Source organism: Aspergillus pseudodeflectus (assembly GCF_044049435.1).
Source record: "Aspergillus pseudodeflectus strain CBS 756.74 chromosome Unknown BJX68scaffold_44, whole genome shotgun sequence".
In the NCBI taxonomy this organism is placed as follows: Eukaryota; Fungi; Ascomycota; class Eurotiomycetes; order Eurotiales; family Aspergillaceae; genus Aspergillus; species Aspergillus pseudodeflectus.
Window position 1 is genome coordinate 1 of NW_027263820.1, and position 23977 is coordinate 23977.

A 23977-nucleotide genomic window follows, 5' to 3' on the forward strand; every position below is an offset into this window, starting at 1 on the left:
GCGCTAGGCTGCGGCACAACGGATTCATTGGCTGTCAATGCCCGCGTTCTCTGACACTCAGCAGCTAGTGTGGATACGGCGTTGGAGTTCTATGGCTTCTATGATACCCTCTTTAATATACTTTACTCTCAAATGATACACTATAATGCTTCAGAAAGGGTTGTCTGCTCCAAACACTAATATACATAGAACACCCTGGATATATATATTTTTGACGGAGGATGGATCGATCTCAATCCCGTGCCTGAGAATATATCACCTGACGCCTTATCGATAAGAACATCATCTCCACCTCGAACAGCCAGCCTTCCCAACCGCAACTCAACAACCACCAACCTGACATACTTGTAACAATGTAGCTTGCCCCATCGGTCATGTCTCTTCCAAAACCTTCCCCACCACTGCCTCTCTCCTCGTCTCCCTCAAAGCAGTCTTTCCGCCGCCTCTCCCGACCACACAGCATCGACCAACAGCTCGCGCGAACCCATGATACCCCAGACGAATATCCAAGCCAGAATCACACACCCGTACCCAACCCCGAATCCCACTTTGCCGAGAATGAAACACTCCCGCACCATGAGCTCCCGTCCCCCACTCATGATCAGATCCTATCCCAGCCGTTCTTCACCCTAATCGAGGACGCCCACACGTCGGAATACTACCATCCAACAGTGCACTACATCTTCTCCGATGACGACAACGATATTGTTACGGAGGCTGCACTGCGCTCGCTGGAATCAGAGCAGGATACCTTCCTGAACACGAGCGCAAAGGGGAAGTCAAAGGCACCAGGCGACAATACGCAGCTATCCCCAGCCGGGGAACACGTTGGGAATTACGATGAGGGAAGCGCACGAAGGAAGGAATCCCTCCTCCCAGAGCCCATCCCGGGCGTCCGAGAGAACTTTATAATTCTGGACATCGATCATACCCCAATCCCACACCAAGGGACCGAACAAACAGCCGCCGGTTCCCCCGATCCACAAGCGCAAGCGCAAGCCGCAACACAAGGCGACGCCAAACCACCACGCGAAGCCGAACAACCATCATCATCACAGCCGCACCAATTCACGATAACTTCCGCACACAGCCTCTCCCCCTCGTGGCAAGTCCTCAACACAAGCATCGCGCCAGCACCTACATTCGAAACAAACGCTTCTGCCGAGAATCCTGTGAACGGCGGACTCATGCTTCAGATCCAGGGGACGTCCGGGTTGCCGATTGGGATGCTGGGGAAGGATACGGAGAGGGGGAGTCAGCGGCTGGAGGATATGATGGATCAGTTTGCCAGACGGCTAGATGAGCTGAGGCTTGTGATTGAGAATGGGGAACAGAATTTACCATCCGGGCCTGAAGAGATGTCTGAGGAGCCGTTGCAGCTTGAGGAACCAGGTGCGCAGGATGCACAAGGTGGTCTGCTTAAAACTCCAGGGGAAGATGAGGTGAGCTATGCGAAGGAGGAGGGCAGCGCTCCCTGAGTTTAATCATGAATTCATAGAGGCGTTTGGATCTTATTGGTGATTTACGGAGTACTATTAACTACCTGATCATACAGACATGTGTTGCAACATTTCTTTTTGGTTTCGAGAATAATCCTACTATGCGCGGTTGGTGTAATGTATGCTCATTGAGCAATCTGTATTCCAGAACCGATCAATCCACAGCGACCTCCTGCATACTAATACAAATAAAATGGCAAAAGCAAGTCCGGGTAATCAAAAAGGCAACAAAAAAGTAAGAGAAGAATGTCCGCAAGAATAGAATAGCAACCACAAGTGCGACAGAACTCCTAGAAAAAAGCCCGACATCAAAAATCGCGATACTCAATCGCCAGAGCGTAGTCTAGAATAAAAAGAAAACCCTAATGCATGTTCCTGATCTTTCCATAACTCCGAGACCTGTAGACCCGTGGACCCTGGATAAACAGATGGGTATAAGAATATATGCAGTAAAGAAAGCAAAATGTTCGAGAGATCTAGGCAACATATCACGGTGAAGGACGATGTCTGAGCCTGCGAGCACTGGAAGGCGGAACATTCTCTCGGCCTTCCATCATCCCGGCCATCCTCTTGGCGACCATCTTGTGAGGGAGTTTAGTCTCAAGTGTGCCTGGGTTTGAGCGGCGCCTCTTGGAAGGTGGAGCGTCGGTATCGTCGGTTTCGGCAAGGGCATCAGCACCATCAGGTAGGGAGGTGGGTTGGTCCATGGCTGGTTTGCCGTCCGTATTAGACGCGAGCGGTCTTGCGGCGACGTTGGCATCGACTTCCCTAAGTCCCGTGTTGGAAGGGTTGACGCTGGTCATGGATGGTACTTGAGTTCCTACCTCGTCTTCTGTATCGTTATAGACGAATCCTTTCGAAGGCGAAGTCCCTGCGGAGCTAGCAGGTGCCTGGAGTGCATCCTCGTTGTTGAAGGGCAGCACTTCCATCTCTTTAGTTGTCCGTAATCTTGACTTCAGAGCCTCATGCGATTCAGTGACTGGCAGGACCGAAGTGTACTCGTATTTACGTTTCTTGGGAGTGGCACCAGTCGAGACATACTCCTCCAATGGCCGATTCTGGACATTGAAAGAAAGATCCGAAAGAGGCTTGCGGACACCCTCAGACAACGGCACCATCGATTCTTGCAGGCTTGTCCGGCTTTGGGCTGCTTCTTCCTGGAGCTGGTTCATCCGGGTTCCTAGGCCGCCGAATTGCTGCTGGACTGAGGAGTAGGATTGGTGAACGCCAGTGGCAATGTTGTCGAGGGTAGCATGATGAGCATCACGGTAGCGACCGTTCTGAGACCGTGCTTTCGCTACGAAATCATCCAAGGCCTCCATTTGTCTTCCCATGTCGTTCATCTGGGCATCAACGATGCGCACTGTTTCCTTGTGCACCGACTCGGTGGTCTTCTGAATTGAAGAGTTGCGCTGGTCGAATGCCTACAAACTTAGAAAATGACCGCGAATTGGGATAAAACTGACACTTACCTCCCAGTCGTTTTGCATGCGAGTCTTGAGTTCTTCCTTTGACCCGTTGACATCCTTTGCGAATTGCTCAGATTTGAATACCCATTCATCGACTTGGCGATCGTGATGAGTCGTTGCTTGTTCAAGCGAGTCCCCAGATGATGAAATATCCGCCCGAACAGTATCGATCTTTGTTTTCAGCCGACCGAACTGTTTTTGTCGGGACTCTTCAATGAGCGACTTGATCTGCGACATCAGGATTTCCCGCTCGGACTCCGCAGCAACCTGCTCCTCCTCAAGGGTTTGTGCAAGATGCGTAGAAGCTTTGCGACTGGTCTCGATGTTTCCACGATTAGCATTTTGCAGGTCGACTCGCAGGCGATCAATCTCGTTTCTCTGCTCGTTCAGATGGTCGGTCATAGTCTCGAAGATGGATTTCAGATCGTTTCCAAGGTTGCTATAGGACGAATGAAGCTGCGGTTGTTAGCATAGTAACGGCAAGATCAGGCTTATTGCTCCTACCTGTGCATGGAACTCAGCAAATTCCCCGATAACTTCCTTGGATATCCGGGCGGCAGCGGCAGAGAGGCCATTGAGCCCCTCTCTGACTTTGGATTTGACATCTTCTCGCAAGTCTTTGATCTCCTCAAGTACGTTGTTCATCTCGTCATGAGCGCTTGATGTTTCGGCTTTCGCCTTGGTATATGCCTCGTCGAGAGTTTGACTGAAATCGGACAGTTTAGACTGCGCTGTTTCCACCTGGGAGAGTTCGTTCGCAATAAATTCGGTAATCCTGTTCGAGCTTGATTCTAGAAGCTTCACATGCTCCGATTGGAAAGTGTCCACCCTGCTGTCGATCTGTTTGGTGACATCCGAGACTTCGGTTGTTGATAGTTCCCAGATCTCTCTGTTTGTGGCGTCCAACTTGGCTTTACGATCCAGTTTCGCATGTAATCTACCGACATCATGTACTGTTTGGTCCAGGGTCGTTAGCAGACCCTTGCCGATATTATGAAGTTGTTGTTCAGTCTCCTGGTGCGCGCTGCGTAGCATTTCTTCCTCCTCAAGCTGGGATTTGGTGTTCTGCAAGACGAACTCCGTGTGCTGCAACACATCACTGGTTGAGCACAGGGCTGCGAGAGTGTCATCATTGTCCTTCTTCAAATCGTTGAACTTGCTCGTTAGGGTAAACAGCTCCTGGACCTTGTGGCGTAGGTTAGATTCCATGGATTCGATCTTCGCGCGCTGCTCTTCATTGATAATTCTCCGAGAGTCGTTCTCCATTGTCAACTCCTCGTATGACTCGACTGACATATAGACACCATTCCGATGCCTTGTTGCGATGAGCTCGCCTTTTAGTTTCTCGATTTCAGAGGTGAATTCACGAAGAAGCGTTTTTTTGGGCATGGTGGAGTTGATTTGAGGTTTGTTGCGGATGTTCTTTGCCCTGAAGGCATAGTCCAGTGTCGATATCGTCTCCTCGAGATTGCTTCGGGCAGGCGAAATCGTGGCGATGATACAAGTCTTGGTTCGTCCTCCGAGGGAATCCTGCAGCAGCCTCGTGAGCTTCGACTCTCTGTCACACGTATTAGCATCCTCGAATACAATGGAGGCGGAAAACATACCTGTACGGAATATGAGGGCTCTTGTCGACCAAGGCGTTGATGACCCGACCCAACGTGAGCAAGCTCTTATTGATCAAACCAGCTTCAGTTGCACGCTTGTTCTCAGCCCCACTGCGCTGGATATTCTCACTGCCCGCCAGATCAACAAGATTCAGCTTTCCGGGACAAATGTATTCCTCGCCTGATTCTGTTGTTCGCTTAATGTTCACGGTAATCGTAAACACCGTGTGACTCCGAGAACTCAAATCGTTGCATTTGGTAGCGGCCACTTGACGCTTATGACTGCCTAGCTGGAGCAGTTTAATGCCTGATGACGCGGAGTCGATGTAAGTCTCTTCCATGCCTTGTACCAGCGTGCTCATATGTCCCTTCTTCTGCTCGTTCTCATATATCTTGAGTTTCGGGTTTTCTTCGACGGAGAGTAGGTCTCGTAGTTCCTCGTTGTACAGCTCGATGAAGGAGCATTTCACCGCGCTCTCGGTTTCGGCCAACTTGTCGAAAAGCGAGTAGAGAACGCGAGGGATAATACCGGCGTTATCAGACAGAATTCCCAGAGTATCTGTCATATCCCCGGACATCGTGTATGTCTTCCCTGTACCAGTCTGCCCGTACGCGAATATTGTGCAGTTGTATCCCGCAAGCATCTAAGTCAGGTTAGATGCCTCCTCCGACCGGGGCTAGGGGCGCAAAACTCTACCTCTGTAACAACCGGCAACACGACATCTTCGTACACAGTGAGCTGGTCTGCAGCCGCAGAGAACACCTTGTCAAACGTATAGGTCTTGTTTGACACTGCATTGGGGCCCATCGACAATTCCACAGTTTTCCCCTTTACTCCTTCGGTAACAAGGGCAACTCCGCTATTTTCCTTGACTTCCCGTTCGTTCCGCCCTCGACACCGCACGACAACATGAATGCTTGTATCTTCGTTGATCTCTCTCTCAATGTCCCTTTCTTTCCGCTTGGCAGTAACGCTCGCAGGTGTATCCGGAGACTTCAGCGCGCGCAGCCCACGAGCAGCAGAAGTTTTCGTCGAGATAGCCGGCGAGGGCTGGGTTGTTCGTGATTCAGGGACAGCAGAGCCCGCCCGTCTCGTCGGTTGTCGTGCTGTCGTCGTTCGCCTCGTCGGAAGGCCAGAGGCAGGCCGTTGGGGGCCGGCCATGATAAAAGATTCGGCGCTCAAAAACAATTGCAAAAATAATACTTAGACAGAAATCAACGGGATGGATTATCCAGATGGTCGGGTTCACAAGTTTGTTGAGCTGGTGGTTGTCGCAAAATTGGTGTTGTCTTCCGTGAGCCAAAAGAGGAAAACCAAAACAAACCAAACCCGAGGCCAGCGCACGGGCCGTCCTTGTGACGCGAGCTCCGCAGTCATTCGCTGTGCGCACATGATTACTCCACCGTCTCCATCTGACCAAGCTTGCTGTTGAAGAGCGTCCCTTTCTCTCTCTTCCAGTTCGACATCTTCCAGATTTTAAAGCTGCTCACTGTATTTCATATCCTCAAGCCAACATTTTTGTAAACATACAGCCACACGTTTCTACTTCGCGCTCCCACTCTTATCCTACTGACCTTACTAGTACCAGTCTTTGAGCTCTGCTACCCCTCACGGCATGGTTACGCAGTACAGCTTATGATGAGTGCCTCGAAAGCGTCACCACAGGCCCAGATTTACCCGGGGAAAGGACTGGGATTTATAAGTAGGTTTGCCTTGGCTTGTCGTACTAACATGGCTAATATTGTCGATAGCTCTCGGCGCTTCTCTTCATAATGTCCTCAGCCGCGTAAAGGGCCATCCCCAGACCTACCCCGCGATCGATATCGCGTACACCGCCTCAGATCCCCTTCAGAACCCAGTCACCTTGCAACTTCCTTTGAATGGCCTCCGCTTGCGATTCGACGGGCCCGATCAACGGCTGCGTTTGATCGAGGTACTGGACTTTTCCAAGACAACTCTTATCTACAAAAACCAGGAAGTCTTAAAAGGCGTCACCAAACCTCAGGAACATTCGCCGTCCCCCCTGGGCCCCAGTTTCCGTCATGTGTACAACCGCCTCTTCGGTCCGTCGTATCCCGGCGAATACATACCTCCAACTCCTCCGTCACCATACGGCACCTATGTCTTATCATACCCTGGTGTTGCTTTCTCATTCCCCCTCCAAGATTCAGCTTGGTCGGAGCAATGCGATTTCGTAGCTTTGCTATCATCCTCCGCAGCTCTGCCAGCAACATCTATGTCAATATACCAGGGCACCTCGTGGCCAGAAGTTAGAACTAAATTGTTCACGCAGCCGCCGCAGTACCCACGCTCCCCGGCCCTAGCGGGTAAGAACAAGGAGTTTGTCCCAGATGAGATAGAAGAGTTTGTCATCCTGGGCGCGGGCAAGATTGAAGTCATACGGAGATCTACATCACCAACATATATCACTCTATCGGAAACCACCCCGCAGGACTTGATTGCGGAGTTTGGACCCCCGGATGCCATATATCGTAAGAATGATCGCAGGATATCCATTCATCGCGCCGCTGGTGGTCGTGGTGGGGATGACACGATCCATATGAGCCCAGGCTCTGGAAGAGGGATCGAAGTGACTGACACAGATCAATCATCGAACAATAGTGTGAGTGATGAATCAGACGAAGAGCTGTCGCAGGCCAGCGCGTTGGATCCGCCTTCGTTACCATCTGAATGTTTTTTCAACTATTTTCATCATGGCTTTGACGCATTTATATCTCATCCGACCACGTCCGGCCCAGCATTTCCAGGTTCCGATATCAGTGACCCTACACCCCCATCCCCTTCGTCTCGACTGGTCGTGACCAAGGTTGTCTTACATGGAAATGTGCCGGGATCGTATCCTTTCAACCGCTACCGACGCAGCCGCTGGAAGATCGAAGTACATCCATCAAGACCAATCGCCTCTTCAGAAACACGCTATGACGAAATCTCTGGGCGCCTTAGAGATGTCTGGAAAGGGTCCTATGCAAATGCTGCAGAAGAGAGAGCCCTTGAGCGACCGATGGTCTTGAACAGAGGATGGGGCGAAAGTCCGGAAAGCAGTGTGGAGTTCCTCGGCGGGTGGGAGGAGACCACCGCCAAAGGACAGAGAGCAGGGCAAGGTGGGCATGACGGAGGTTTGGGAAACACAGAGCTTTTCGGATTCCCAGGTCTCCTATTCGAGATTATGAAGAATGGTGCAGTAAGCTGTCTGACTATATATTGATTCAGCTCTCATATGAGTACTACTTGGAGACACCGTGATGATGCTGCATTTTGTAAATATGCGTAATTTATATGTATCATACTCGTATCGCCAAGCGCATTGGGCAGGTTCCTGACGCCAAGTCCGTATTGGTGTAATTTATCGACAGTCTCCGACAGCCGAGTCGAGAACATTGATTCCAGCTTCAATTCGCTACCAATTGAGTCTCAGAGCAGGACATGCTTCAGCGGTAGCATGCCGGAACTGCCACGGCTGGCCCGATCCTGGTCGTCGACCTTGAAGCTCCCTAAATCGACATTCCCGGCGCGCGTGACTCCGGCCGATCGTACAAAATACCTCAAGCGATGCACTGATGAGCTTTATGCCTGGCAACGCCGTGAACGACCTGTCGATCAACCCTTCGTCCTCCACGATGGCCCACCGTATGCGAATGGCGATATTCATGTCGGTCATGCCCTCAATAAGGTTCTGAAGGATATCATCTGCCGTGTGCAGCTCGGGCTGGGGAAGAGGGTACGCTACGTGCCGGGATGGGATTGCCACGGGCTGCCGATTGAGCTCAAGGCTTTGGAGGCGCGGAAGGATGCTATTGAGGAAACAGGAGCAGTTCGCGCCGACATTATACGGAAGTCTGCGCGGAATCTTGCGAGGCGGACGGTGAAGGAGCAAATGAAAGGATTTCGGAGCTTTGGGGTCATGGCGGACTGGGAGAACCACTGGAAGACTATGGATAAGGACTTTGAGAAGAGACAGCTAGGTATCTTTCGCGAAATGGTTGAAAAGGGGTTGATTTATCGACGGTTCAAGCCGGTTTATTGGTCACCTTCAACGGGTACTGCGCTCGCTGAAGCAGAGCTGGAATACAAGGAGGACCATGTGTCTACGGCTGCCTATGTCAAGTTCCCTCTGACCAAGGTTCCGTCGTACCTTGAACAGAATCCGCTTCTTAAGGACAAGACTATTGGCGCAGTCATCTGGACAACTACCCCATGGACTCTCCCTGCTAATGCTGCCATCGCCGTTCATCCAGCTTTGGAGTATGTTGTTGTGGAATCAGCTGCTCATGGCCATCTTCTCATTGCGCAATCTCGGCTAGAATCTCTGGCAAGCACTCTCAAGGAGGAACTTTCTGTGATTGTTCCTGGCATTCTAGGTTCGGATCTCGCAGACGTTTCAATGTATCGATCACTCCTCAAGGGTTCCGCCTCCGAACCACAGCCGGTTATCGCCGCCGACTTTGTTACCGCCGACTCTGGAACAGGCTTGGTTCATTGCGCTCCAGGCCATGGTATGGACGATTATCTGGCCTGCGCTGCCCGTGGCATTCCCGCCTTTGCCCCGGTTGATGACCATGGGAACTTCACTGACTTGGCGCTGCCCGACGACCCGAAACGACTGAGCGGAAAGAATGTCCAGGGCGAAGGAAATGAAGAGGTTCTGGAATATATTGATTCAGAAGGACTGCTCCTCGCTAAGCACAGCTATGAGCACAAGTACCCTTGCGATTGGAGGACCAAGCTACCCATCATCATCCGAGCTACTGAGCAATGGTTTGCCGATGTGGCAGACATCCGTGCTAGTGCACTAATTGCCCTAGAAAAGGTTCAGTTTGTTCCGGCTTCTGGAAAGCAACGACTGTCAGCTTTTGTCACGAACCGGAGCGAGTGGTGTATTTCTCGCCAGCGTGCCTGGGGTGTTCCCATTCCCGCTCTCTACGACCGAAGTACCGGCGCAGCTGTGTGTACAAAAGACACCGTTACGCACATAATGAGTGTCATTGATGAGCGTGGGATTGATGCTTGGTGGACGGATGATCCAAATGACGAAGCCTGGATACCACCCGCTTTGAGAGAAGCCTCTGAAGCCGGTTACAGACGTGGAACCGATACCATGGATGTCTGGTTTGACAGTGGCACCAGCTGGGCCGAGATAGAGACCCCTTACGGCGACCACGGATATCCTTCCGATGTTTACCTCGAGGGTAGCGACCAGCATCGCGGTTGGTTTCAGTCAGGGCTTCTCACCTTCATCTCACACCAGCTCGCCTCTGGACAGACTGCTAGCCCTCGCGCACCCTTCAAGACCTTGATTACCCATGGTTTCACCCTCGACGAGGATGGCCGCAAGATGAGCAAGTCTATTGGCAATATTCTTCACCCGCATAGCATCATGGATGGTTCCCTACTACCACCGGTCAAGCCAAAGAAGGGAAAGAAGCAAGCAGAGTCAAAGGAGCCTGTATATGATGCTTTAGGCCCGGATGCCCTTCGACTCTGGGTTGCAAGCAGTGATTATACCCGAGATGTGGTGATCGGCAAGCAAGTTCTGCAGACAGTTCACACCAGCTTACACAAGTACCGGGTAACTTTCAAAATCATTCTTGGGGTACTTGCGGACTTTAAGCCGGAGGACCAAATTCCTTATGACCAACTACTACTGGCTGATCGCATCGCGCTGCTGCACCTTTCTGAAATGGTGTTGGCAGTTCGCTCCGCATGCGAGAAGTTTGAGTTCTACAAGGCTGCGAATGCCATCAACCGATGGGCAAACCTGGAGTTTTCTTCGTTTTACATGGAAACTATCAAGGATCGCCTATATACCTATGCGGAAAATAGCCCAAGCAGACGGGCCGCCCAGACGACGTTGTTTCACATTTTCAATCAGCTGCAGGAAGTGCTGGCTCCCATTACGCCCTTGCTTGTGGAAGAAACCTGGGAGCACACCCCTGCAGCGATCAAGGCGGCGTGTGAGCACCCTCTAAGACGTGTTGTTGCGAATCCCGCCCCAGAGTGGCATCAGGGGTCCCTCGGTGCTGACTACCAGGATATCCTTGCTGTCCACTCTGTCATCAAGGGCCTCCAGGAAAACGCTAGAGGCCAGAAACAGCTGGGGTCGTCCCTTCAATCATTCGTTCACATCCAGCTCCCGGCGAATACAAGTGTCTCATCTGTGCTCCAGCGAAAGGAAGAGCTCGCTGATATCTTTGTTGTCTCGTCGGTTACCGTCGGCGGCAGCGATGAAGCAATTCCAGACACAATTGCCAACGCCGAATGGCAATATAGTTTGGAGTACCAACTCCCAAGTGGCGAGAAGGGAACAGTGTACGTCTTTACCCCGCAGGCTTCCAAGTGTCCTCGGTGCTGGCGCTATGTGATTCCGGAAGAAGAGGCGGCCGAAGAAAAGGTGTGCAATCGCTGTGAGGAGGTCGTACGAGGGCTGGAGTGATCTTCGTGAAGGGACCAGCTCCGACGCTATTCCTTGATTCCAACATTTAGACTTGTACATTAGCTTGACTAGATCTGTATTACTATTATTAAAAGAATTGACATGCAGCTGCCAAAGGTTCCCATCGACTGGTATACAGCTTCTGGCGTGCATGAGTCTGTCGTCATGTGGCGGGACGGAAACCTGCTGTAGCCACGCCAAGAACCTCACCCTCTCCCACTTTCTCCAACGCTTCCTGCTGCACAACTCAGCTGATTCCCTTCTCCTCTGCCGTCGACGTACAGAAATAAGCTCAAGATCTTTTGAGCCAATCGGCTTGCCAGCTTGTCACGGACTCTCGCCGGCTCCGGCCAGCCGCGGCCAGTTGGGAATTCAATGACGACAAGATCGAGGTCAGAATGACGATTGACTCGTAAGACCACACTCGCATGCCACTCCAGAGAAGCTTCCAGCGAATAAGCAGTTGTCGTTGCAAATTGAGCGATGCAGTGCTTGGTCAACGAAGATCGAGACCGACGTCCATGATGCGCCGCTGTCCCAGTCTATAAATTGAGCGATCCCCGATCTTCTGCTATGGCCACCACGGATTGATTGAAGATACCCCGCGTCTCTCTGCGTCTTCAAACTGCTGCCACGATGATTGAATCGATCTTGAAGAAGACAGTCACAGTTACACACACCATGACGGAAACCATCACGGACGGTGTTCCTTTCCCGGAGCCCACCACGACTTCGACCTCGTCGGTGGCTCCTATTCCTACAGTTATCCCAGGAGGGCACCCTACTTTCCAGGAAATCAACGAGGCCGGGAAGCGGACATTATGGTAAGGAACTACAAGCCTTTTGGATTGGTTGTGTTGCTAATTTGGCTGTTCAGGGTTGTCGCTGTGCTTATGGCCCTGTCGTCTCTGGTATTCTATATTCTCAGCAACCGCGTCCAGCTCGTACGTTTTGTTAACCTTGCGCACGCCGAAATGATACTAACGCAATATAGCCCAAACGTGTTGTACACTACCTCGTCTCCGTCTCGACTACAGTCTCGTTCATCGTTTACCTCGCTCTCGCTACCGGACAAGGCATGGACTGGAAGCACGACTCTGTGAAGCACGTCCACAAGCACGTTCCTGACACCGACCACGAGGTCATCCGTCAGGTCCTCTGGCTGCGCTATGTCAACTGGTTCGTCACGGATCCTCTGATCCTCACAGCCTTGACCCTTCTTTCTGGTCTCCCCGGAGCGCACTTGTTTGCCGCCATTGCTGCAGATTATATTATGCTCGCCTCTGGTATTTTTGGCACCTACGCTGGCCACACATCGCGCAGATGGGTATGGTTCGTTATTAGCGCGATCTCGTACATTACCGTTGTCTACCACATCGGCATCAAGGGATCCAGGGCCGCGAGCACAAGGGAAAACCACACCCGCCGTCTGTTCGGAGCCATTGCTACTACCGCACTTCTCGCCAAGGCGTTGTACCCAATGTATGTCTCTTACCTCACGTAAGGTAGAACGACACTAACATGGCTGCTAGTACTCTCGCCGCTGGCGCCCTTGCTCTTAAGGTTGGAATCACCGCCGAGACCGTCCTGTTCGCGATCCACGATATCATTATTCAGGGCATCCTCGGCTACTGGCTCGTGATTGCCAACGACGCAGCTACTGGAACGTGAGTAGTACCCTTGGCTTTTGTGATGAACTGGTGATGCTGACCGCCCCAGAAATCTCTACGTCGACGGCTTCTGGTCGAGTGGACACGGCAACGAGGGAGCGATCCGCATTGACGAAGAAGAAGGTGCTTAGGTACGATGTTCAAATCGTATAAACGATTGGAGTCGCCCCAAGATGGAAAGTGGCAGGTTCCGAGATGAAAGTGAGAGTGGTATATGAGAAACTATCAACATGAGTGGGAATTATGGGAGACTATCAGGTGTTTGAAGAATATTAGGAGTGGTGGATTGCCGAGTTAAGGCACTGCTAGTGTATTCTATGGTTTGTAGCATGAGATTTCCTACAATAGTGTTCAAGTAATGTAATCAGATCTACGTTCAAACCCAATGTGCCCACAGTATCTGTGATCTTCCTGGGCATGAACTACTGGGAACCCCGACTGTATGCAGCCCCATGAACACTTTTACATGCCCAACGCGATGCCTAATCTTGCCAAAGATGTAGTTGTCCCACAGTTAATCATATTCCATCCCAAGACCGTACCTTGACAAATCTCTGGATGTATGCAAAGCCCCGCGGAGAAATCATTCCTCCGCATACAAGTCCTAGGCGCTTGCTGGCGCCTAAATCCTACGATCTTCGTTGACGTCGATAACGGACGTCCGATTATATGTGGAACAATTTCAACCTCTACCTGAGCTTTGACAGCCAAAATATACTCCGTACCTTTCAAAACATCATCAGTTTCGCCTTACGCAAGCTACAAGATTGCAATACGAGCGTATGTCTCAGCCTTCCGGAGCCTGATCGAGACACCAAAGCAGACGTTGAAGCAAAGGTGAAACGGTCTCAATCACTCCGCAACCTCGTCAAGATAGACTCAAAGTAAGGTGAGACTGTTTTCAAGCAGTCTCAGCCAGCAATAAGCATCTGGTTTAGACCTCACCGCGAATGTCATTCCTCGACGTCGTATATGGGCTCTGAAACCGTCTTACTTGATTGTCATAACGTTGTCCTAACGCCAAGTGATTCTCTAAGACGCTGGGACATCGGAAGAGACACAGGTTCACCCAACTTTCAGAACAAGATTCCAGTCCCAGCACCAACTCCATATCTTAGTCTCCACAAGTATCCTACACAAATGCGCCTCCTCGACCTCCCCAACGAGATCCTAGGGCCAATCTTCCAATGGATCGGGCAGGCCTTCTTCAAAGACGACTTCTGCAGAGTACTAGTCTGCAAAAGATGGTACACATTCGCAATCCGCGAGTATCTACGAGAAGTCAAAATTACCCCGAACAAGATATACAGACTCCTTCACTCCAGAACAAAAGAGCAAAGCATACAACTCTTACAAAGCCACGCTCACGAAATCCATTTCACGACTCATGATTTCTACCCATTCCAGGCGGAGGAAACCGAAGACGAAGACACGACGCTGGAGCCACTCAAGCAATGGGTGCGGTCTTTGCACGACCAGGGCATCCGAGATCTCCTTCCGATATTAGCTGAGTGTACATCTTTGCGGAATCTGTCTTTCAGGACGTGGCGTGGCGTCTACGGGCTTTATGCGGCTAGTGAGCAGGATATGGGCGAGAAATATTGGCTTACAACTCTGACACAGGAGTTTACTATTTCGTCGGCGATTGTTGCGGATGTTCTTTCCGTTGGGTATATGCATAATCTGGCGTCTCTGGAGCTGGATCTCAGGGGCTGTGAATGTGTTGCTGCTAGTGAGGAGGGCAAGCTCTCGATTCATCTATGCCCTTCAGTAGCTGGCCTTCTTTCGCGAAAACATATGCGGCGTCTTTCGATATGCGTACACAGCGTTTGCCCTGATATCCTGCAGCCTGTGTCAATATCAGAACCAGTAAAGCCAGGAATCTGGGTCGAGGAGTTTGTCCTCAACATCACGCCTGACATTGGAAAACATTCTCAGCTTTGTTACGGGCAGACTGGCGAAGAAGCAGTCCCCTTTGTCTTTGAGAAACTCGCCAGAAACCTGCTCTCTCAAATGGCCCGCCCGAAAATCGTCCGGGTGGTCTCTCACGACCACCCAACTCCCGAATCCATAGACATCGCCTACTACCTCCGCGTGTACGATGCCATCGTTGATGAAGCAAGACTCGCCGAATGTGTCCCCTGGACTGGCGAGCCGCTCAGTCTACGGTCGTTTAAGCGCCCACTGGAGGATCTCTTTTAACACTTCTCACTCACTTTTTATCCCTCAAAAGAGTAGCAGGACATGATTAAGAAAGGCAAAAAGAAAAACGAAAAGAATAAGAGACAATAGCCAGAGCAAGACTCGAACTTGTAGCCTTCAACAATCTGTTTTACGCCCTCGTGGGCGACACAGCTTCGCCTGGCAACCTGCTCCACGCAGGAACTGGGTGCGACCCAGACTTAGGGTGTCGACGCTCTACCATTGAGCTACCTCGCCTGTGTTGTACTCTTAGTTTGATGTTGGTCTATATCAGCACTTAGTTTAGTGGTGTAGATAGGACATACCAGTCTCGTGTTAAGCGTTGATCTATGTGCCCAGGAACAGCTTCTGATATACCCCAATATCTACCACCAACACACATAATCAAAAAAGAAATCCTACCCCAGCTAAAGAAACAAGAAACAAAAACAGAAAGAAAATGGCCAGTACAAGACTCGAACTTGCATCTTCGGTGGTACCAAAGGTCAGCTCTGCTGCCTTTTTCCGAATTTGCTCACCCCTTAGGGGTGGCACACCCTGGGAGCGACCCCGTCGGATGTAGAGAACCGGCATAAGCTACCTGGCCGTTGTGATATGTAGCGAGAGCTTTTTGGGTGATGTAGGAAGTTTGGAGGGACGGCTCCCAAGCTTATGGAAGCTACCTTAGGTAGCTTCCGTTTGGGGCAGTGTCCACTGTTCGCGCGAAGGGGGCTTTACAGGAATGAGAAGACAAAGATGTTGTCTTCATCTAAACTGCCAGTGCTTCCTTATTGATATACATGACACTTTGTAGAAAGTATGCCTGTTGTCGAGTTGTTTAAGAAGTAAGGTGAGGCTCTTATAGAGGTTGTTGGTTGCCCTTCGTGCCTTCCCTAATACAGATCCCGCAGATTATCCAAGGGATGGAGTTGAACGATAACCGCAGGCCCATATAGAGACATATCAAGACTTCCCAGTAGGGTTGTTGTTCAAGACTATGTGACAAGGACCCATCTACATCTTAGGTAGGTCCGGTCACGGGCCCACGTCCACGCTGGGTACTCCTACCACCTTCATGAAGAGGAAACTAGCAAGACTCTCCCTTTACTATAGTAAGAATCTTACACGACAAAAAGTCGTAGAATCGGAGAAATCTACCCTGATATAGCAATGATCTTGAGCTAATGAAGGTTCACAGGCACGAGGTATTAGTCAAAGGGTCTCTGAAGAAGTGAGGTCTTAGTGGAGATTCTGGCGGAGCATTGAGTAGAGGTTTAATAAGGGCTAAGTGAAGGCATAATAGAGGTTAAGCGAGGTTCAAAGTCAAAGGTTGGAATAATGCCTGAAGTGGTCTATCGATGTGGGAAACAACTCTAAACTATTCTTCCCGAGGCAACTAACATCAACTTGGAAACAATCTAGCATATTCTGAGGACCAATATTCATAAGAAGACTCATACTCAATTGGAGGTGCACCTTCAAGTTCCGCAATGCGTGCCTCTGCAATCTCCATAAAGGCTCTCCAGTCATCCACCATACACCGGAGTACGTCGGGGTCATTCCAAGCATCAAGCGACACAGGCCAAGGGAGGAATGCTCCATGGAACTCAGTTTCTGGAGGCTCGGAGAAGTTGGAGTGGGAGGATGTGGGTGATTGGGGTTCTAGGGCTCCAGGAAGCATCGACTCTGGCTCTTGCCGACTGGGTATGTTTTCTTCCTTGGCTTTCTTCATTGAGCGACGGGGCCCAGTGGTAGTCTCGGCCGCTGAGGTATCGAATTCGGCATTTAAGACAGCGCGAAGGCCGCCACGAGCAACGATGTCACTTTGTGTTATCAATAAATGTTCAGAGGCGCCACCTAACGCAGCGCAAGTAAATGGCCACGTACCGAGTAACCGCAGAATCCCACTCCTGACCACCAGTCTTCTCGAACGCCTCACGGTGGGAACAACCAGATACATCGCCCTTGAAGACACAGTTCGAACACACATAACAGAGTATGGACTGGCTTTTATACACTGGAGCAACGACGCATCTTCCCCAAGCCCGGTCTTGGTCCCCGACACAGTTGGAGCAGGGTGTGACGGTATGTCCACGACGGTGTAGCAAGGCAGCGGTGCGGTGGGCGGGCGTTTCCAGTGCTCTGTGAATACCGCAGTGCCAGTCGAAATATCGAACAGGAGAGAGGAGGGATGTGAGCTGGGTCTGCTCGGGGGTCGATTCTGATCAGGCGTGTTAGTGCAGATGGTCGGTCCAACTGGGGAAGGGGACAAGATTTACCACTTGAGGGCTCTTTAGCGGCTTCTGGGGAGGAGTTTGGAGACGGGGAGTCTGTAGAGAACATGGTGAGTGGTGTGTAAAGTACGTTTGAGAGTTGAAGATCAGAGTGGGCAGGAGGGAGACCTAAGTTGTAGAGCATGGCAAACATTCGGCTTCAAATCGCCTGTCGTGGTGATGTAGGCCTTCGTGGCTGCCTTTAGTCCTCACTTCAACTGAAGTTACTCAACTTCTGGTTTTGACTGGTTTCAAAATTCTCACACATAATAAGCTCTTATTCTGTGGTTTTTCACTCCTGCTCTGCGCTTGCACTATCCAATACACTTGCTGCTACTCTTTTCCGGTGCTCATGACTACTATTTATGCCCATAACCCCTTCCTGCGCTTTCCAATGTACCAATCAATTATGCACTTCGTGTTTTCCTTTCTTTCCCTCAAATCAAGATAGTCCACGCCAAGGGAAATGACGCCAAGATGTCTTCGTGTTCTCGCCGCCAGCAGGAAGGACAACTTTCGCTTTGCAACTCCCATAACCTAACAGCCGTCTCGTCCAAATGGCTAGAACAAGAGCAAGAAATCCTGAGTGCCCGATGGTGACAGTACGGCCTTTCCGGCGCCACGTCGAGACCCGCTGGCCTCGCGTTCCCGCCACAACACACCCAATGCCTGGCAAACCCTCGGAAAAATCAGTCCAGCTGCTCTTTTCTCTGCCACATTTCCTTTTTGCTGAGATATTCGCCTTGACACTGGCAGAGAGTCTGTTCCAACAAGCCCATGAAACTCCATTTTTCGCATATGTCCCTCTCATTCAACTTATCACGCAGAGCAAGGACCTCAGGTCGGTCTGTCATGGACTCAGCACCTTCGGAGCAGTCTCTTCGCGGGACTCAGTGCAAGGAGTGGTCTGTTTGCCCTTGTCAACGTGACAGACCTACCGCAGATACGCGAGGTCTTTCCCATGCTGAGCCATTGCGCCGTCGATCTTGGGGACATGATGAATCTCACCGAGATGGAACAACGCCTCGTCGAGCTGCGATCTCACGCCTCACTGCTTAAGATTGTCCGGGCAGTTACGTGGGACAACTATTCATTTCAGCACATGAACATGGCCAATTATGGTTCTGCAAGGACGGTCAGATCTCGGACGCGAATAATGCAAGAATACCTGGATTATCCGCTTCTGGTGGAGGTCCAGGAAGACCTAACCAAAAGAGCAACGGGGCGTGGCCGTCTTTCTAATCTCGAACTCAGAGACTTACTCTTTTCGGAGCTGAGAGATCTGCATCATTACCACGCGCATCTCCTCAGGAATATACTCAGCTGTGTCCCTTCGGCCACTCACCTTACTATTCCCGCGTTCATCATGCCCATACTGCTCAGAGAGTGGCCGTATCTGCCTACAAAGAGTTCGGCAATCCAATCCGAGCTCCGTGCCATTATAGATGAGGGAAAGAGTATCAGTGATATAATAAAAGAGTCGCAGCACGTTCAGTTCGTGGGCCTGCCAAATGCGTTTATCCTACCCTGGGGCGAAGACGCCGGGGCAGAGCAACATGATGTACAGCGAAGGATGGGCATCGAGATATATCGAAAATTAACCGAAGACAATTTCTCAACAGAGTTCTTTTGGCCATCGCGACGCCTCGGGCTTCACTGTGTACTGGAACCCATAAATCCAGATTGCAAGGCAGAATGGTGGCTTCGGTTCCTTGAATCTGCCATCTCCAGCGGACGATTGTCCAATCTGCATATCACAGTCGGAGCTACCAAGGCATCTCTGCCAATAGGTAAGACTCCTATATCGTCTTGCGTTTCCTTGGCTTATTCATTAGGACCACCAAGCCTCGGTCTTCGCCCCACGAGGGACTACTTCACACAGCCTGCGCATCTTCATTTTTGCAAGGAGTTCTCGAACCTCAACCTCCGCGGCATAACATATTTGGAGCTTAAACTTCTCACGATATGCCCTGCCTTTTTCACGAACGTGAAAAAGAACCACGCAGGTATAAACGGAGTTTGGAAGATTACCTCCGCACCGCAACTATGCTCCCACTGGGTAAACCTTCAACGAAACGCCCCGGACCAGTTAGCCGGGGACCTTGCAGTGATAGATCAAATCATGGACGATGGACGTATACCGGATGGCAACTTGAACATTGAAATTTCTCTTGCTTATGATACAGCTCGTCTACCAGGTACGTGTCCTAGCTAGCTAGACCCGTGTTCTACTAACTGTCTCATAGTGGGCTCTTTGCGTACCCTCGAGCTATATCCTCTGAAAGGCAAGATCATATATAAGTGCTGCCCGGTTAAACTGCATGGACTTCCCGTAGAGTACCCGTGCCGCGTCGACTTTACCACCGAGATGTTTTCTTCTGAGCTTCGCGGCTTACACGAGAGACGAAAAGAAGACGGCTTTGGGCTATTCAACCTCTTGGATGAACTAGCGGGCGTCGACTTGAAGCGGATAAAGGGGGGTATACAGTCTTATCTTGCACGTTAGATTCGGTAAGGCCTCTACACCAAATATTCAATGGGTATATTTCCCGCAGTCAGAAAGACTCAGCGGTCCAAGACCAGGGTCTATATGTGACCGGAATCTCACATAGTGCATGGAGAGTTGACTACAGTATCCTGGAGATCTTTACGGGCTAGAACTCTCAGAGATACACAATCGCTATTGCTTGAATGCGTGATATTAAAGGAGAGTTATTGACTATATTCGCATTCCGGAAGTTGTTACAACCACTTCGAGTCTCACTTTTCCCCTCGCCGATCTTCTACGCTACGCTTTGCAACTGAAGTTGTGTGCAAAAGCCACGTGCGGGAGTTGAGATTGAAGCTCCAATGGCAAAACCTAATGCTACAGCATGGCAGAGCAAGACACACGCACTGGGTGATATGCGAGTGACCGCGGAAGGACTGGGGCAGGGCCGTCTAGGCTCACGCGGACATGTTTAATTCCATTGTCACACTCAAGTAAGACACAATCTTACTATCCACGGCTGATTGAACGAGTGAGACAGGGTGTGACAGTAAAGGGGCCCTTGCATTATCTCTGGTGGTTGCTGTAGGTGCCTCGCCGATCAGCCCCAAAGAGGCGTAACCCTATTTATACCTCACCCCACGACTTGGCATATGGTGACTTTGCGGATACAAAGTCTACAGCACATTAGGCCTCATTGACTTGCACCCTGAGAAATTGGAGGGCGCGACTCAATACTGGTCCGATGGTCGAGATCATGGTCCATCTTCCCTAGATGGTCAAGGTTTTAGTGGCTGGTACTCCTGATAATAGCCTGACCCACGGAACAAAGGTGGGCTGCGGGCGTCGCTCGTCTGCGGAAGCTATACTTCGAGGGCTCCCCGGACTACTGATCTTTGTTGAGATCATAACTTGCTCGAGCGGATTCACCCCACTTGAACCGGCCTATTGAAGCAGAAGTGAACACGACCTATAACGCAATCTGCAAGCTTTCAGTTCGATCCAACTGGCCCAAAGGCATCATGCGAGAGCCTAATGGCCCTCGTAAACAAGCCATGACTACATCGAAGCAACCACCGCATCAGCAGATAGGTGCAGCGCACGATGTTGACGTTGCACAGCCTCCACGCGAGAGAATCGAAGTCTCTGTCGCGGGCTATAAGTACAGCGTGTCCTGGCCTCGAACCTTCTGATTTTGTCAACTTCTCCACATATTCGAGATACAGCCATTCCATCAGTATCTTCAGTACTATAGCCCAAACAACACTTATCCAACCTAACCCACTCCACGAACATCATGCCTCTCATTCTCGAGCGCTCGTCTGATGACATTCCCATCTGGGACCTCAATCAGACCTCTGAAAATGTCCCCGCCCACTTGCGCTCCTACAACTACGTCCACGAGGGCAAGGGTGACTATGATGATAATCGCACCCCCGTGACCAAGAAGGATATTCTTCCTGGCGGCAAGTACCGCTGTAAGTCCTTCCTCATGTCAGATGATCTGTATCTAACGTCTCTATAGCAATCGTCAAGCTCTTCCTGCATTACCAGAGCCAGAGCCGCGAGGACTGGGCAGTTGCGACTGGCTTCCTCATCCGTGATGACCTCGTCGCAACAGCAGGCCACTGCGCCTTCGATCGCAGCTATGAGCTGGGCCGCCTCGACGAAGTCAAGGTGTACCTTGGCTACTCGGGCCGTGGGAATGTCGACAACCCTGAAGTCGAATTCCGCACGGGCCAGAGCGTCGCCACCACGAACGAGTGGAACGAGGCCGAGCGCGTTGAGGCGGATCTCGCGTTCATCAAGCTCGACGAACCCTTCTACAATGTCGAGCCGATTGAGTACAAGAACACCCCAGCCTCGGCCCGCAAGGTTATCGGTGTCGTTGGATACCCCGGCGATATCAGACAGGACGGTGAGCCAGGTGGTAGACTCCAGCAGGACTTCCAAGAGACTCGCTGGAATATACACCAGTCTGGCACGCAGACCTTGGAGTACACTATTGATCCCAATGGAGGTGTGTTTTCCCCAGCCTCTTGGCCCTAACTCGACCTATCGGCTAACAACATAGGCAACTCCGGCTCCCCGGTCTTTGACGAAGAAGACATGTGCTGCATTGGCGTGCACACTCGAGGCGGCTCCAAGAACACCGCAACCGCCATCGGCCCCGAGGGTTACAACTTCGATGACTACATTGAAGCCCTCGACCAGCACGTCGGTACCACCCGGCGCCAGTCCCTGCGCTCCCGCATGCAGAACGTCGACGACGTTGCCGAGATCCTCAAGCTGGCCAAGGAGTTTGACTCGCCCATCTCGCGGGACATTCTTTCCCCGGACTCCAGCCTTACCTTTGGGCAACTGGGTATCCCCTCGGGCGCCATTGCCCATATGGCTCTGAGCTCCGCCTCCAACGCCGTCCTCGAGAACGTCCGCACGGACAAGCAGAACTTTGTAAATGACCACGCCTTCAATGGCGTCGCCGAACGCGCAACCGTCGCTGAAGCGGCCCTCGTCGCCGTGCAGGAAATGTCCCGCGAGCTCCGCCAGGATGAGAACGTCTTCGCAAACATGACTGACGTGGTCAAGAAGCTCCTCCCGACCGTGCAGCAAGCCGGCCCGGCCGTCGTCAACGCCTCGCTCGAACCCCTCCTCCGGGTCGCCCTCGATGAGGCCCGCAAGTCCGCGCAGGGTGGCCGAAACGCTCGCGCTGAGCCCATCCCCTCCCTCCGCCACCAGGGCGTCGGCAGCCGCACCAAGCGCTCGCAGACCTCGAACCGCAAGAAGACCTCTTTCATCGAGGCTGTCTCGGAATCGAGCAGCGACCGCGCCCAGCGCTTCTTCAGCGCTCTCGCCTCCGAGGCCGTCTCTGACGACGCCGAGATCCAATGGCACAAGCTCGAGATTCCGCGCGATTTGCCCGCGACCATCGGACCGCTCGTCGAGAGCGGCCAGGGCGGCCAGATCGGTGGCAGTTGGTACAACAAGCAACAGCAGTATCAGCATCAGCACCAGTATTCGCATGGTCAGCGCCTCTCGGTGCAGAGCTTCTTCGACAGCGACGAGCAACGCCTCACCGCCGAATTCCTACCTCTACGCGCAGCCGTCTCCGAGGCTGCACTCCAGGCTATCCTCAAGATCCCCGAGGAGGCGCTCGAGCAGGAAGGTCTGCTAGAGGTCATGCGCGAGGTGATGGAGGGCTACGGCCCGATGATCCTCAAGGTCGCACCCGGCGTCATCCGGCGCGTCTCGCCGGTCTTTGTGGCAATCGCCAACGAGGCCGAGGCCGGCCGGCAGACTGGCTTCCAGCAGCAGCGCCAGCGGGGCGCTAAGGGGGCGACCAAGGGCGTCACCAAGGGGATGGCGAGGAGCATTGCCAAGGGCATGACCAAGAGTCTGGCCAAGACCCAGCCGCAGGTTTCAACGGCTGAGCTGGACTTTTTGGAGGCGTTTTAGATCTCCAGCCTACGGATTTCAGAGACCCACCGGATTGATGATTTCACTTGGCTTACTCATTGAATCAACGTGTTACTTGTCGGAAGTCGTGGGCGATGCTGCTTGGTGCCGATGTTAAAAAGTTCTCCGTTATCCTATGTATCGTTGGAGGGGAAAATCAAAGTCTATTTATGTAGTGGATAATAACCGTGGGCTTACTGTGCCAGAATCGAATAAGGTCTTCTTTTCTGCTTTTGGATCGTTTTTATTATAGGTAACACAGCGGCCATAACCACACTGCCAGTGGCAGTGAGTTTGATTCTGTACTTCCATAGAGTAATATCCACCCCCGCCCCAAAGAAAAGGGACCGCTTATGCAGCGGATACAAAGGCAAGCTTTGATGCTTGTGATTAAATTGGAAGGGCAATTCCATTCAACCAACACATGTTAAAATCACTTGAGTTCACAGATACTTATAGTTACTTGTTAAGCATTTTTTTAAACTATTGTTTTGCACCAGCTAGTATCTAACTAGTAGGCGTGCTTCTGGTTCTTTCCAGCCCATGAAAGTGCCTATAGGACTATGCTTTAAGAATATTAGATATTATTAAAATGTACTGCAAAGCTATGATAAGAACAATGGGTCAAACTTTGTGTGCTTTGCTGCAGCTTCAATGGCTAAGAGTGGCTTTTAGACTAATAAAGAGGAGTAGATAATGGTTATCAACACGTGCATAGCTACTTTATTCATATATTAATTAATACTAGAAAAGGAACCGTCTTCTGGAATAGACTTACAGGAGAACTTTCTTGGTATAGGAAGTAACCAAGTTAGGGAGTATGCTATAAGTATAATGGGTTTGTCAAGGAATAACTTCAAAAATTAGTGGCTGATCAGCCAT

General features: G+C 51.3%; 8 protein-coding genes across 8 annotated transcripts; 6 read left to right on the forward strand and 2 right to left on the reverse strand.

Moving 5' to 3' along the window:
- Positions 1 to 319: 319 nt before the first annotated feature.
- Positions 320 to 1732, forward strand: BJX68DRAFT_152771 (uncharacterized protein). Its single transcript, XM_071036695.1, has one exon. The coding sequence runs from the start codon at positions 375 to 377 to the stop codon at positions 1476 to 1478; it is 1104 nt and encodes a 367-aa protein (XP_070895750.1). The 5' UTR covers positions 320 to 374; the 3' UTR covers positions 1479 to 1732.
- Positions 1733 to 1987: 255 nt separating this feature from the next.
- BJX68DRAFT_269923 (putative kinesin family protein (BimC)) lies at positions 1988 to 5737 on the reverse strand (the record flags this gene model as incomplete). Its single annotated transcript, XM_071046477.1, has 5 exons — positions 1988 to 2923; positions 2972 to 3424; positions 3473 to 4526; positions 4576 to 5219; positions 5273 to 5737. 5 exons carry the CDS (start codon positions 5735 to 5737, stop codon positions 1988 to 1990), a joined length of 3552 nt encoding a protein of 1183 aa, XP_070895751.1.
- Positions 5738 to 6214: 477 nt separating this feature from the next.
- Positions 6215 to 11027, forward strand: BJX68DRAFT_257308 (tRNA synthetases class I-domain-containing protein; the record flags this gene model as incomplete). The annotated part of the gene is made up of 4 exons (XM_071043318.1): positions 6215 to 6278; positions 6328 to 7778; positions 8013 to 8576; positions 8610 to 11027. 4 exons carry the CDS (start codon positions 6215 to 6217, stop codon positions 11025 to 11027), a joined length of 4497 nt encoding a protein of 1498 aa, XP_070895752.1.
- Positions 11028 to 11263: 236 nt separating this feature from the next.
- On the forward strand, positions 11264 to 13078 carry BJX68DRAFT_243579 (opsin family protein). The gene is made up of 5 exons (XM_071041168.1): positions 11264 to 11851; positions 11905 to 11971; positions 12022 to 12509; positions 12560 to 12694; positions 12747 to 13078. Exons 1-5 carry the CDS (start codon positions 11664 to 11666, stop codon positions 12826 to 12828), a joined length of 960 nt encoding a protein of 319 aa, XP_070895753.1. The 5' UTR covers positions 11264 to 11663; the 3' UTR covers positions 12829 to 13078.
- Positions 13079 to 13837: 759 nt separating this feature from the next.
- On the forward strand, positions 13838 to 14899 carry BJX68DRAFT_269927 (F-box protein; the record flags this gene model as incomplete). Its single annotated transcript, XM_071046478.1, has 1 exon — positions 13838 to 14899. The coding sequence occupies one exon, from the start codon at positions 13838 to 13840 to the stop codon at positions 14897 to 14899; it is 1062 nt and encodes a 353-aa protein (XP_070895754.1).
- Positions 14900 to 16280: 1381 nt separating this feature from the next.
- BJX68DRAFT_269928 (DUF3716 domain-containing protein) lies at positions 16281 to 17221 on the reverse strand (the record flags this gene model as incomplete). The annotated part of the gene is made up of 3 exons (XM_071046479.1): positions 16281 to 16701; positions 16766 to 17099; positions 17158 to 17221. 3 exons carry the CDS (start codon positions 17219 to 17221, stop codon positions 16281 to 16283), a joined length of 819 nt encoding a protein of 272 aa, XP_070895755.1.
- An 891-nt stretch (positions 17222 to 18112) lies between these two features.
- BJX68DRAFT_269929 (uncharacterized protein) lies at positions 18113 to 19657 on the forward strand (the record flags this gene model as incomplete). Its single annotated transcript, XM_071046480.1, has 3 exons — positions 18113 to 18941; positions 18987 to 19349; positions 19398 to 19657. 3 exons carry the CDS (start codon positions 18113 to 18115, stop codon positions 19655 to 19657), a joined length of 1452 nt encoding a protein of 483 aa, XP_070895756.1.
- A 1279-nt stretch (positions 19658 to 20936) lies between these two features.
- Positions 20937 to 23095, forward strand: BJX68DRAFT_269930 (trypsin-like serine peptidase; the record flags this gene model as incomplete). Its single annotated transcript, XM_071046481.1, has 3 exons — positions 20937 to 21117; positions 21165 to 21659; positions 21714 to 23095. 3 exons carry the CDS (start codon positions 20937 to 20939, stop codon positions 23093 to 23095), a joined length of 2058 nt encoding a protein of 685 aa, XP_070895757.1.
- Positions 23096 to 23977: the final 882 nt, after the last annotated feature.

Coding starts and splice junctions, on each gene's coding strand:
- BJX68DRAFT_152771 (XM_071036695.1), top strand. CDS start 375: ATGTCTCTTCCAAAACCTTCCCCACCACTGCCTCTCTCCTCGTCTCCC.
- BJX68DRAFT_243579 (XM_071041168.1), top strand. CDS start 11,664: ATGATTGAATCGATCTTGAAGAAGACAGTCACAGTTACACACACCATG. Junction 11,972..12,021: donor TCAGCAACCGCGTCCAGCTC/GTACGTTTTGTT, acceptor AACGCAATATAG/CCCAAACGTGTTGTACACTA. Junction 12,510..12,559: donor GCCAAGGCGTTGTACCCAAT/GTATGTCTCTTA, acceptor CATGGCTGCTAG/TACTCTCGCCGCTGGCGCCC.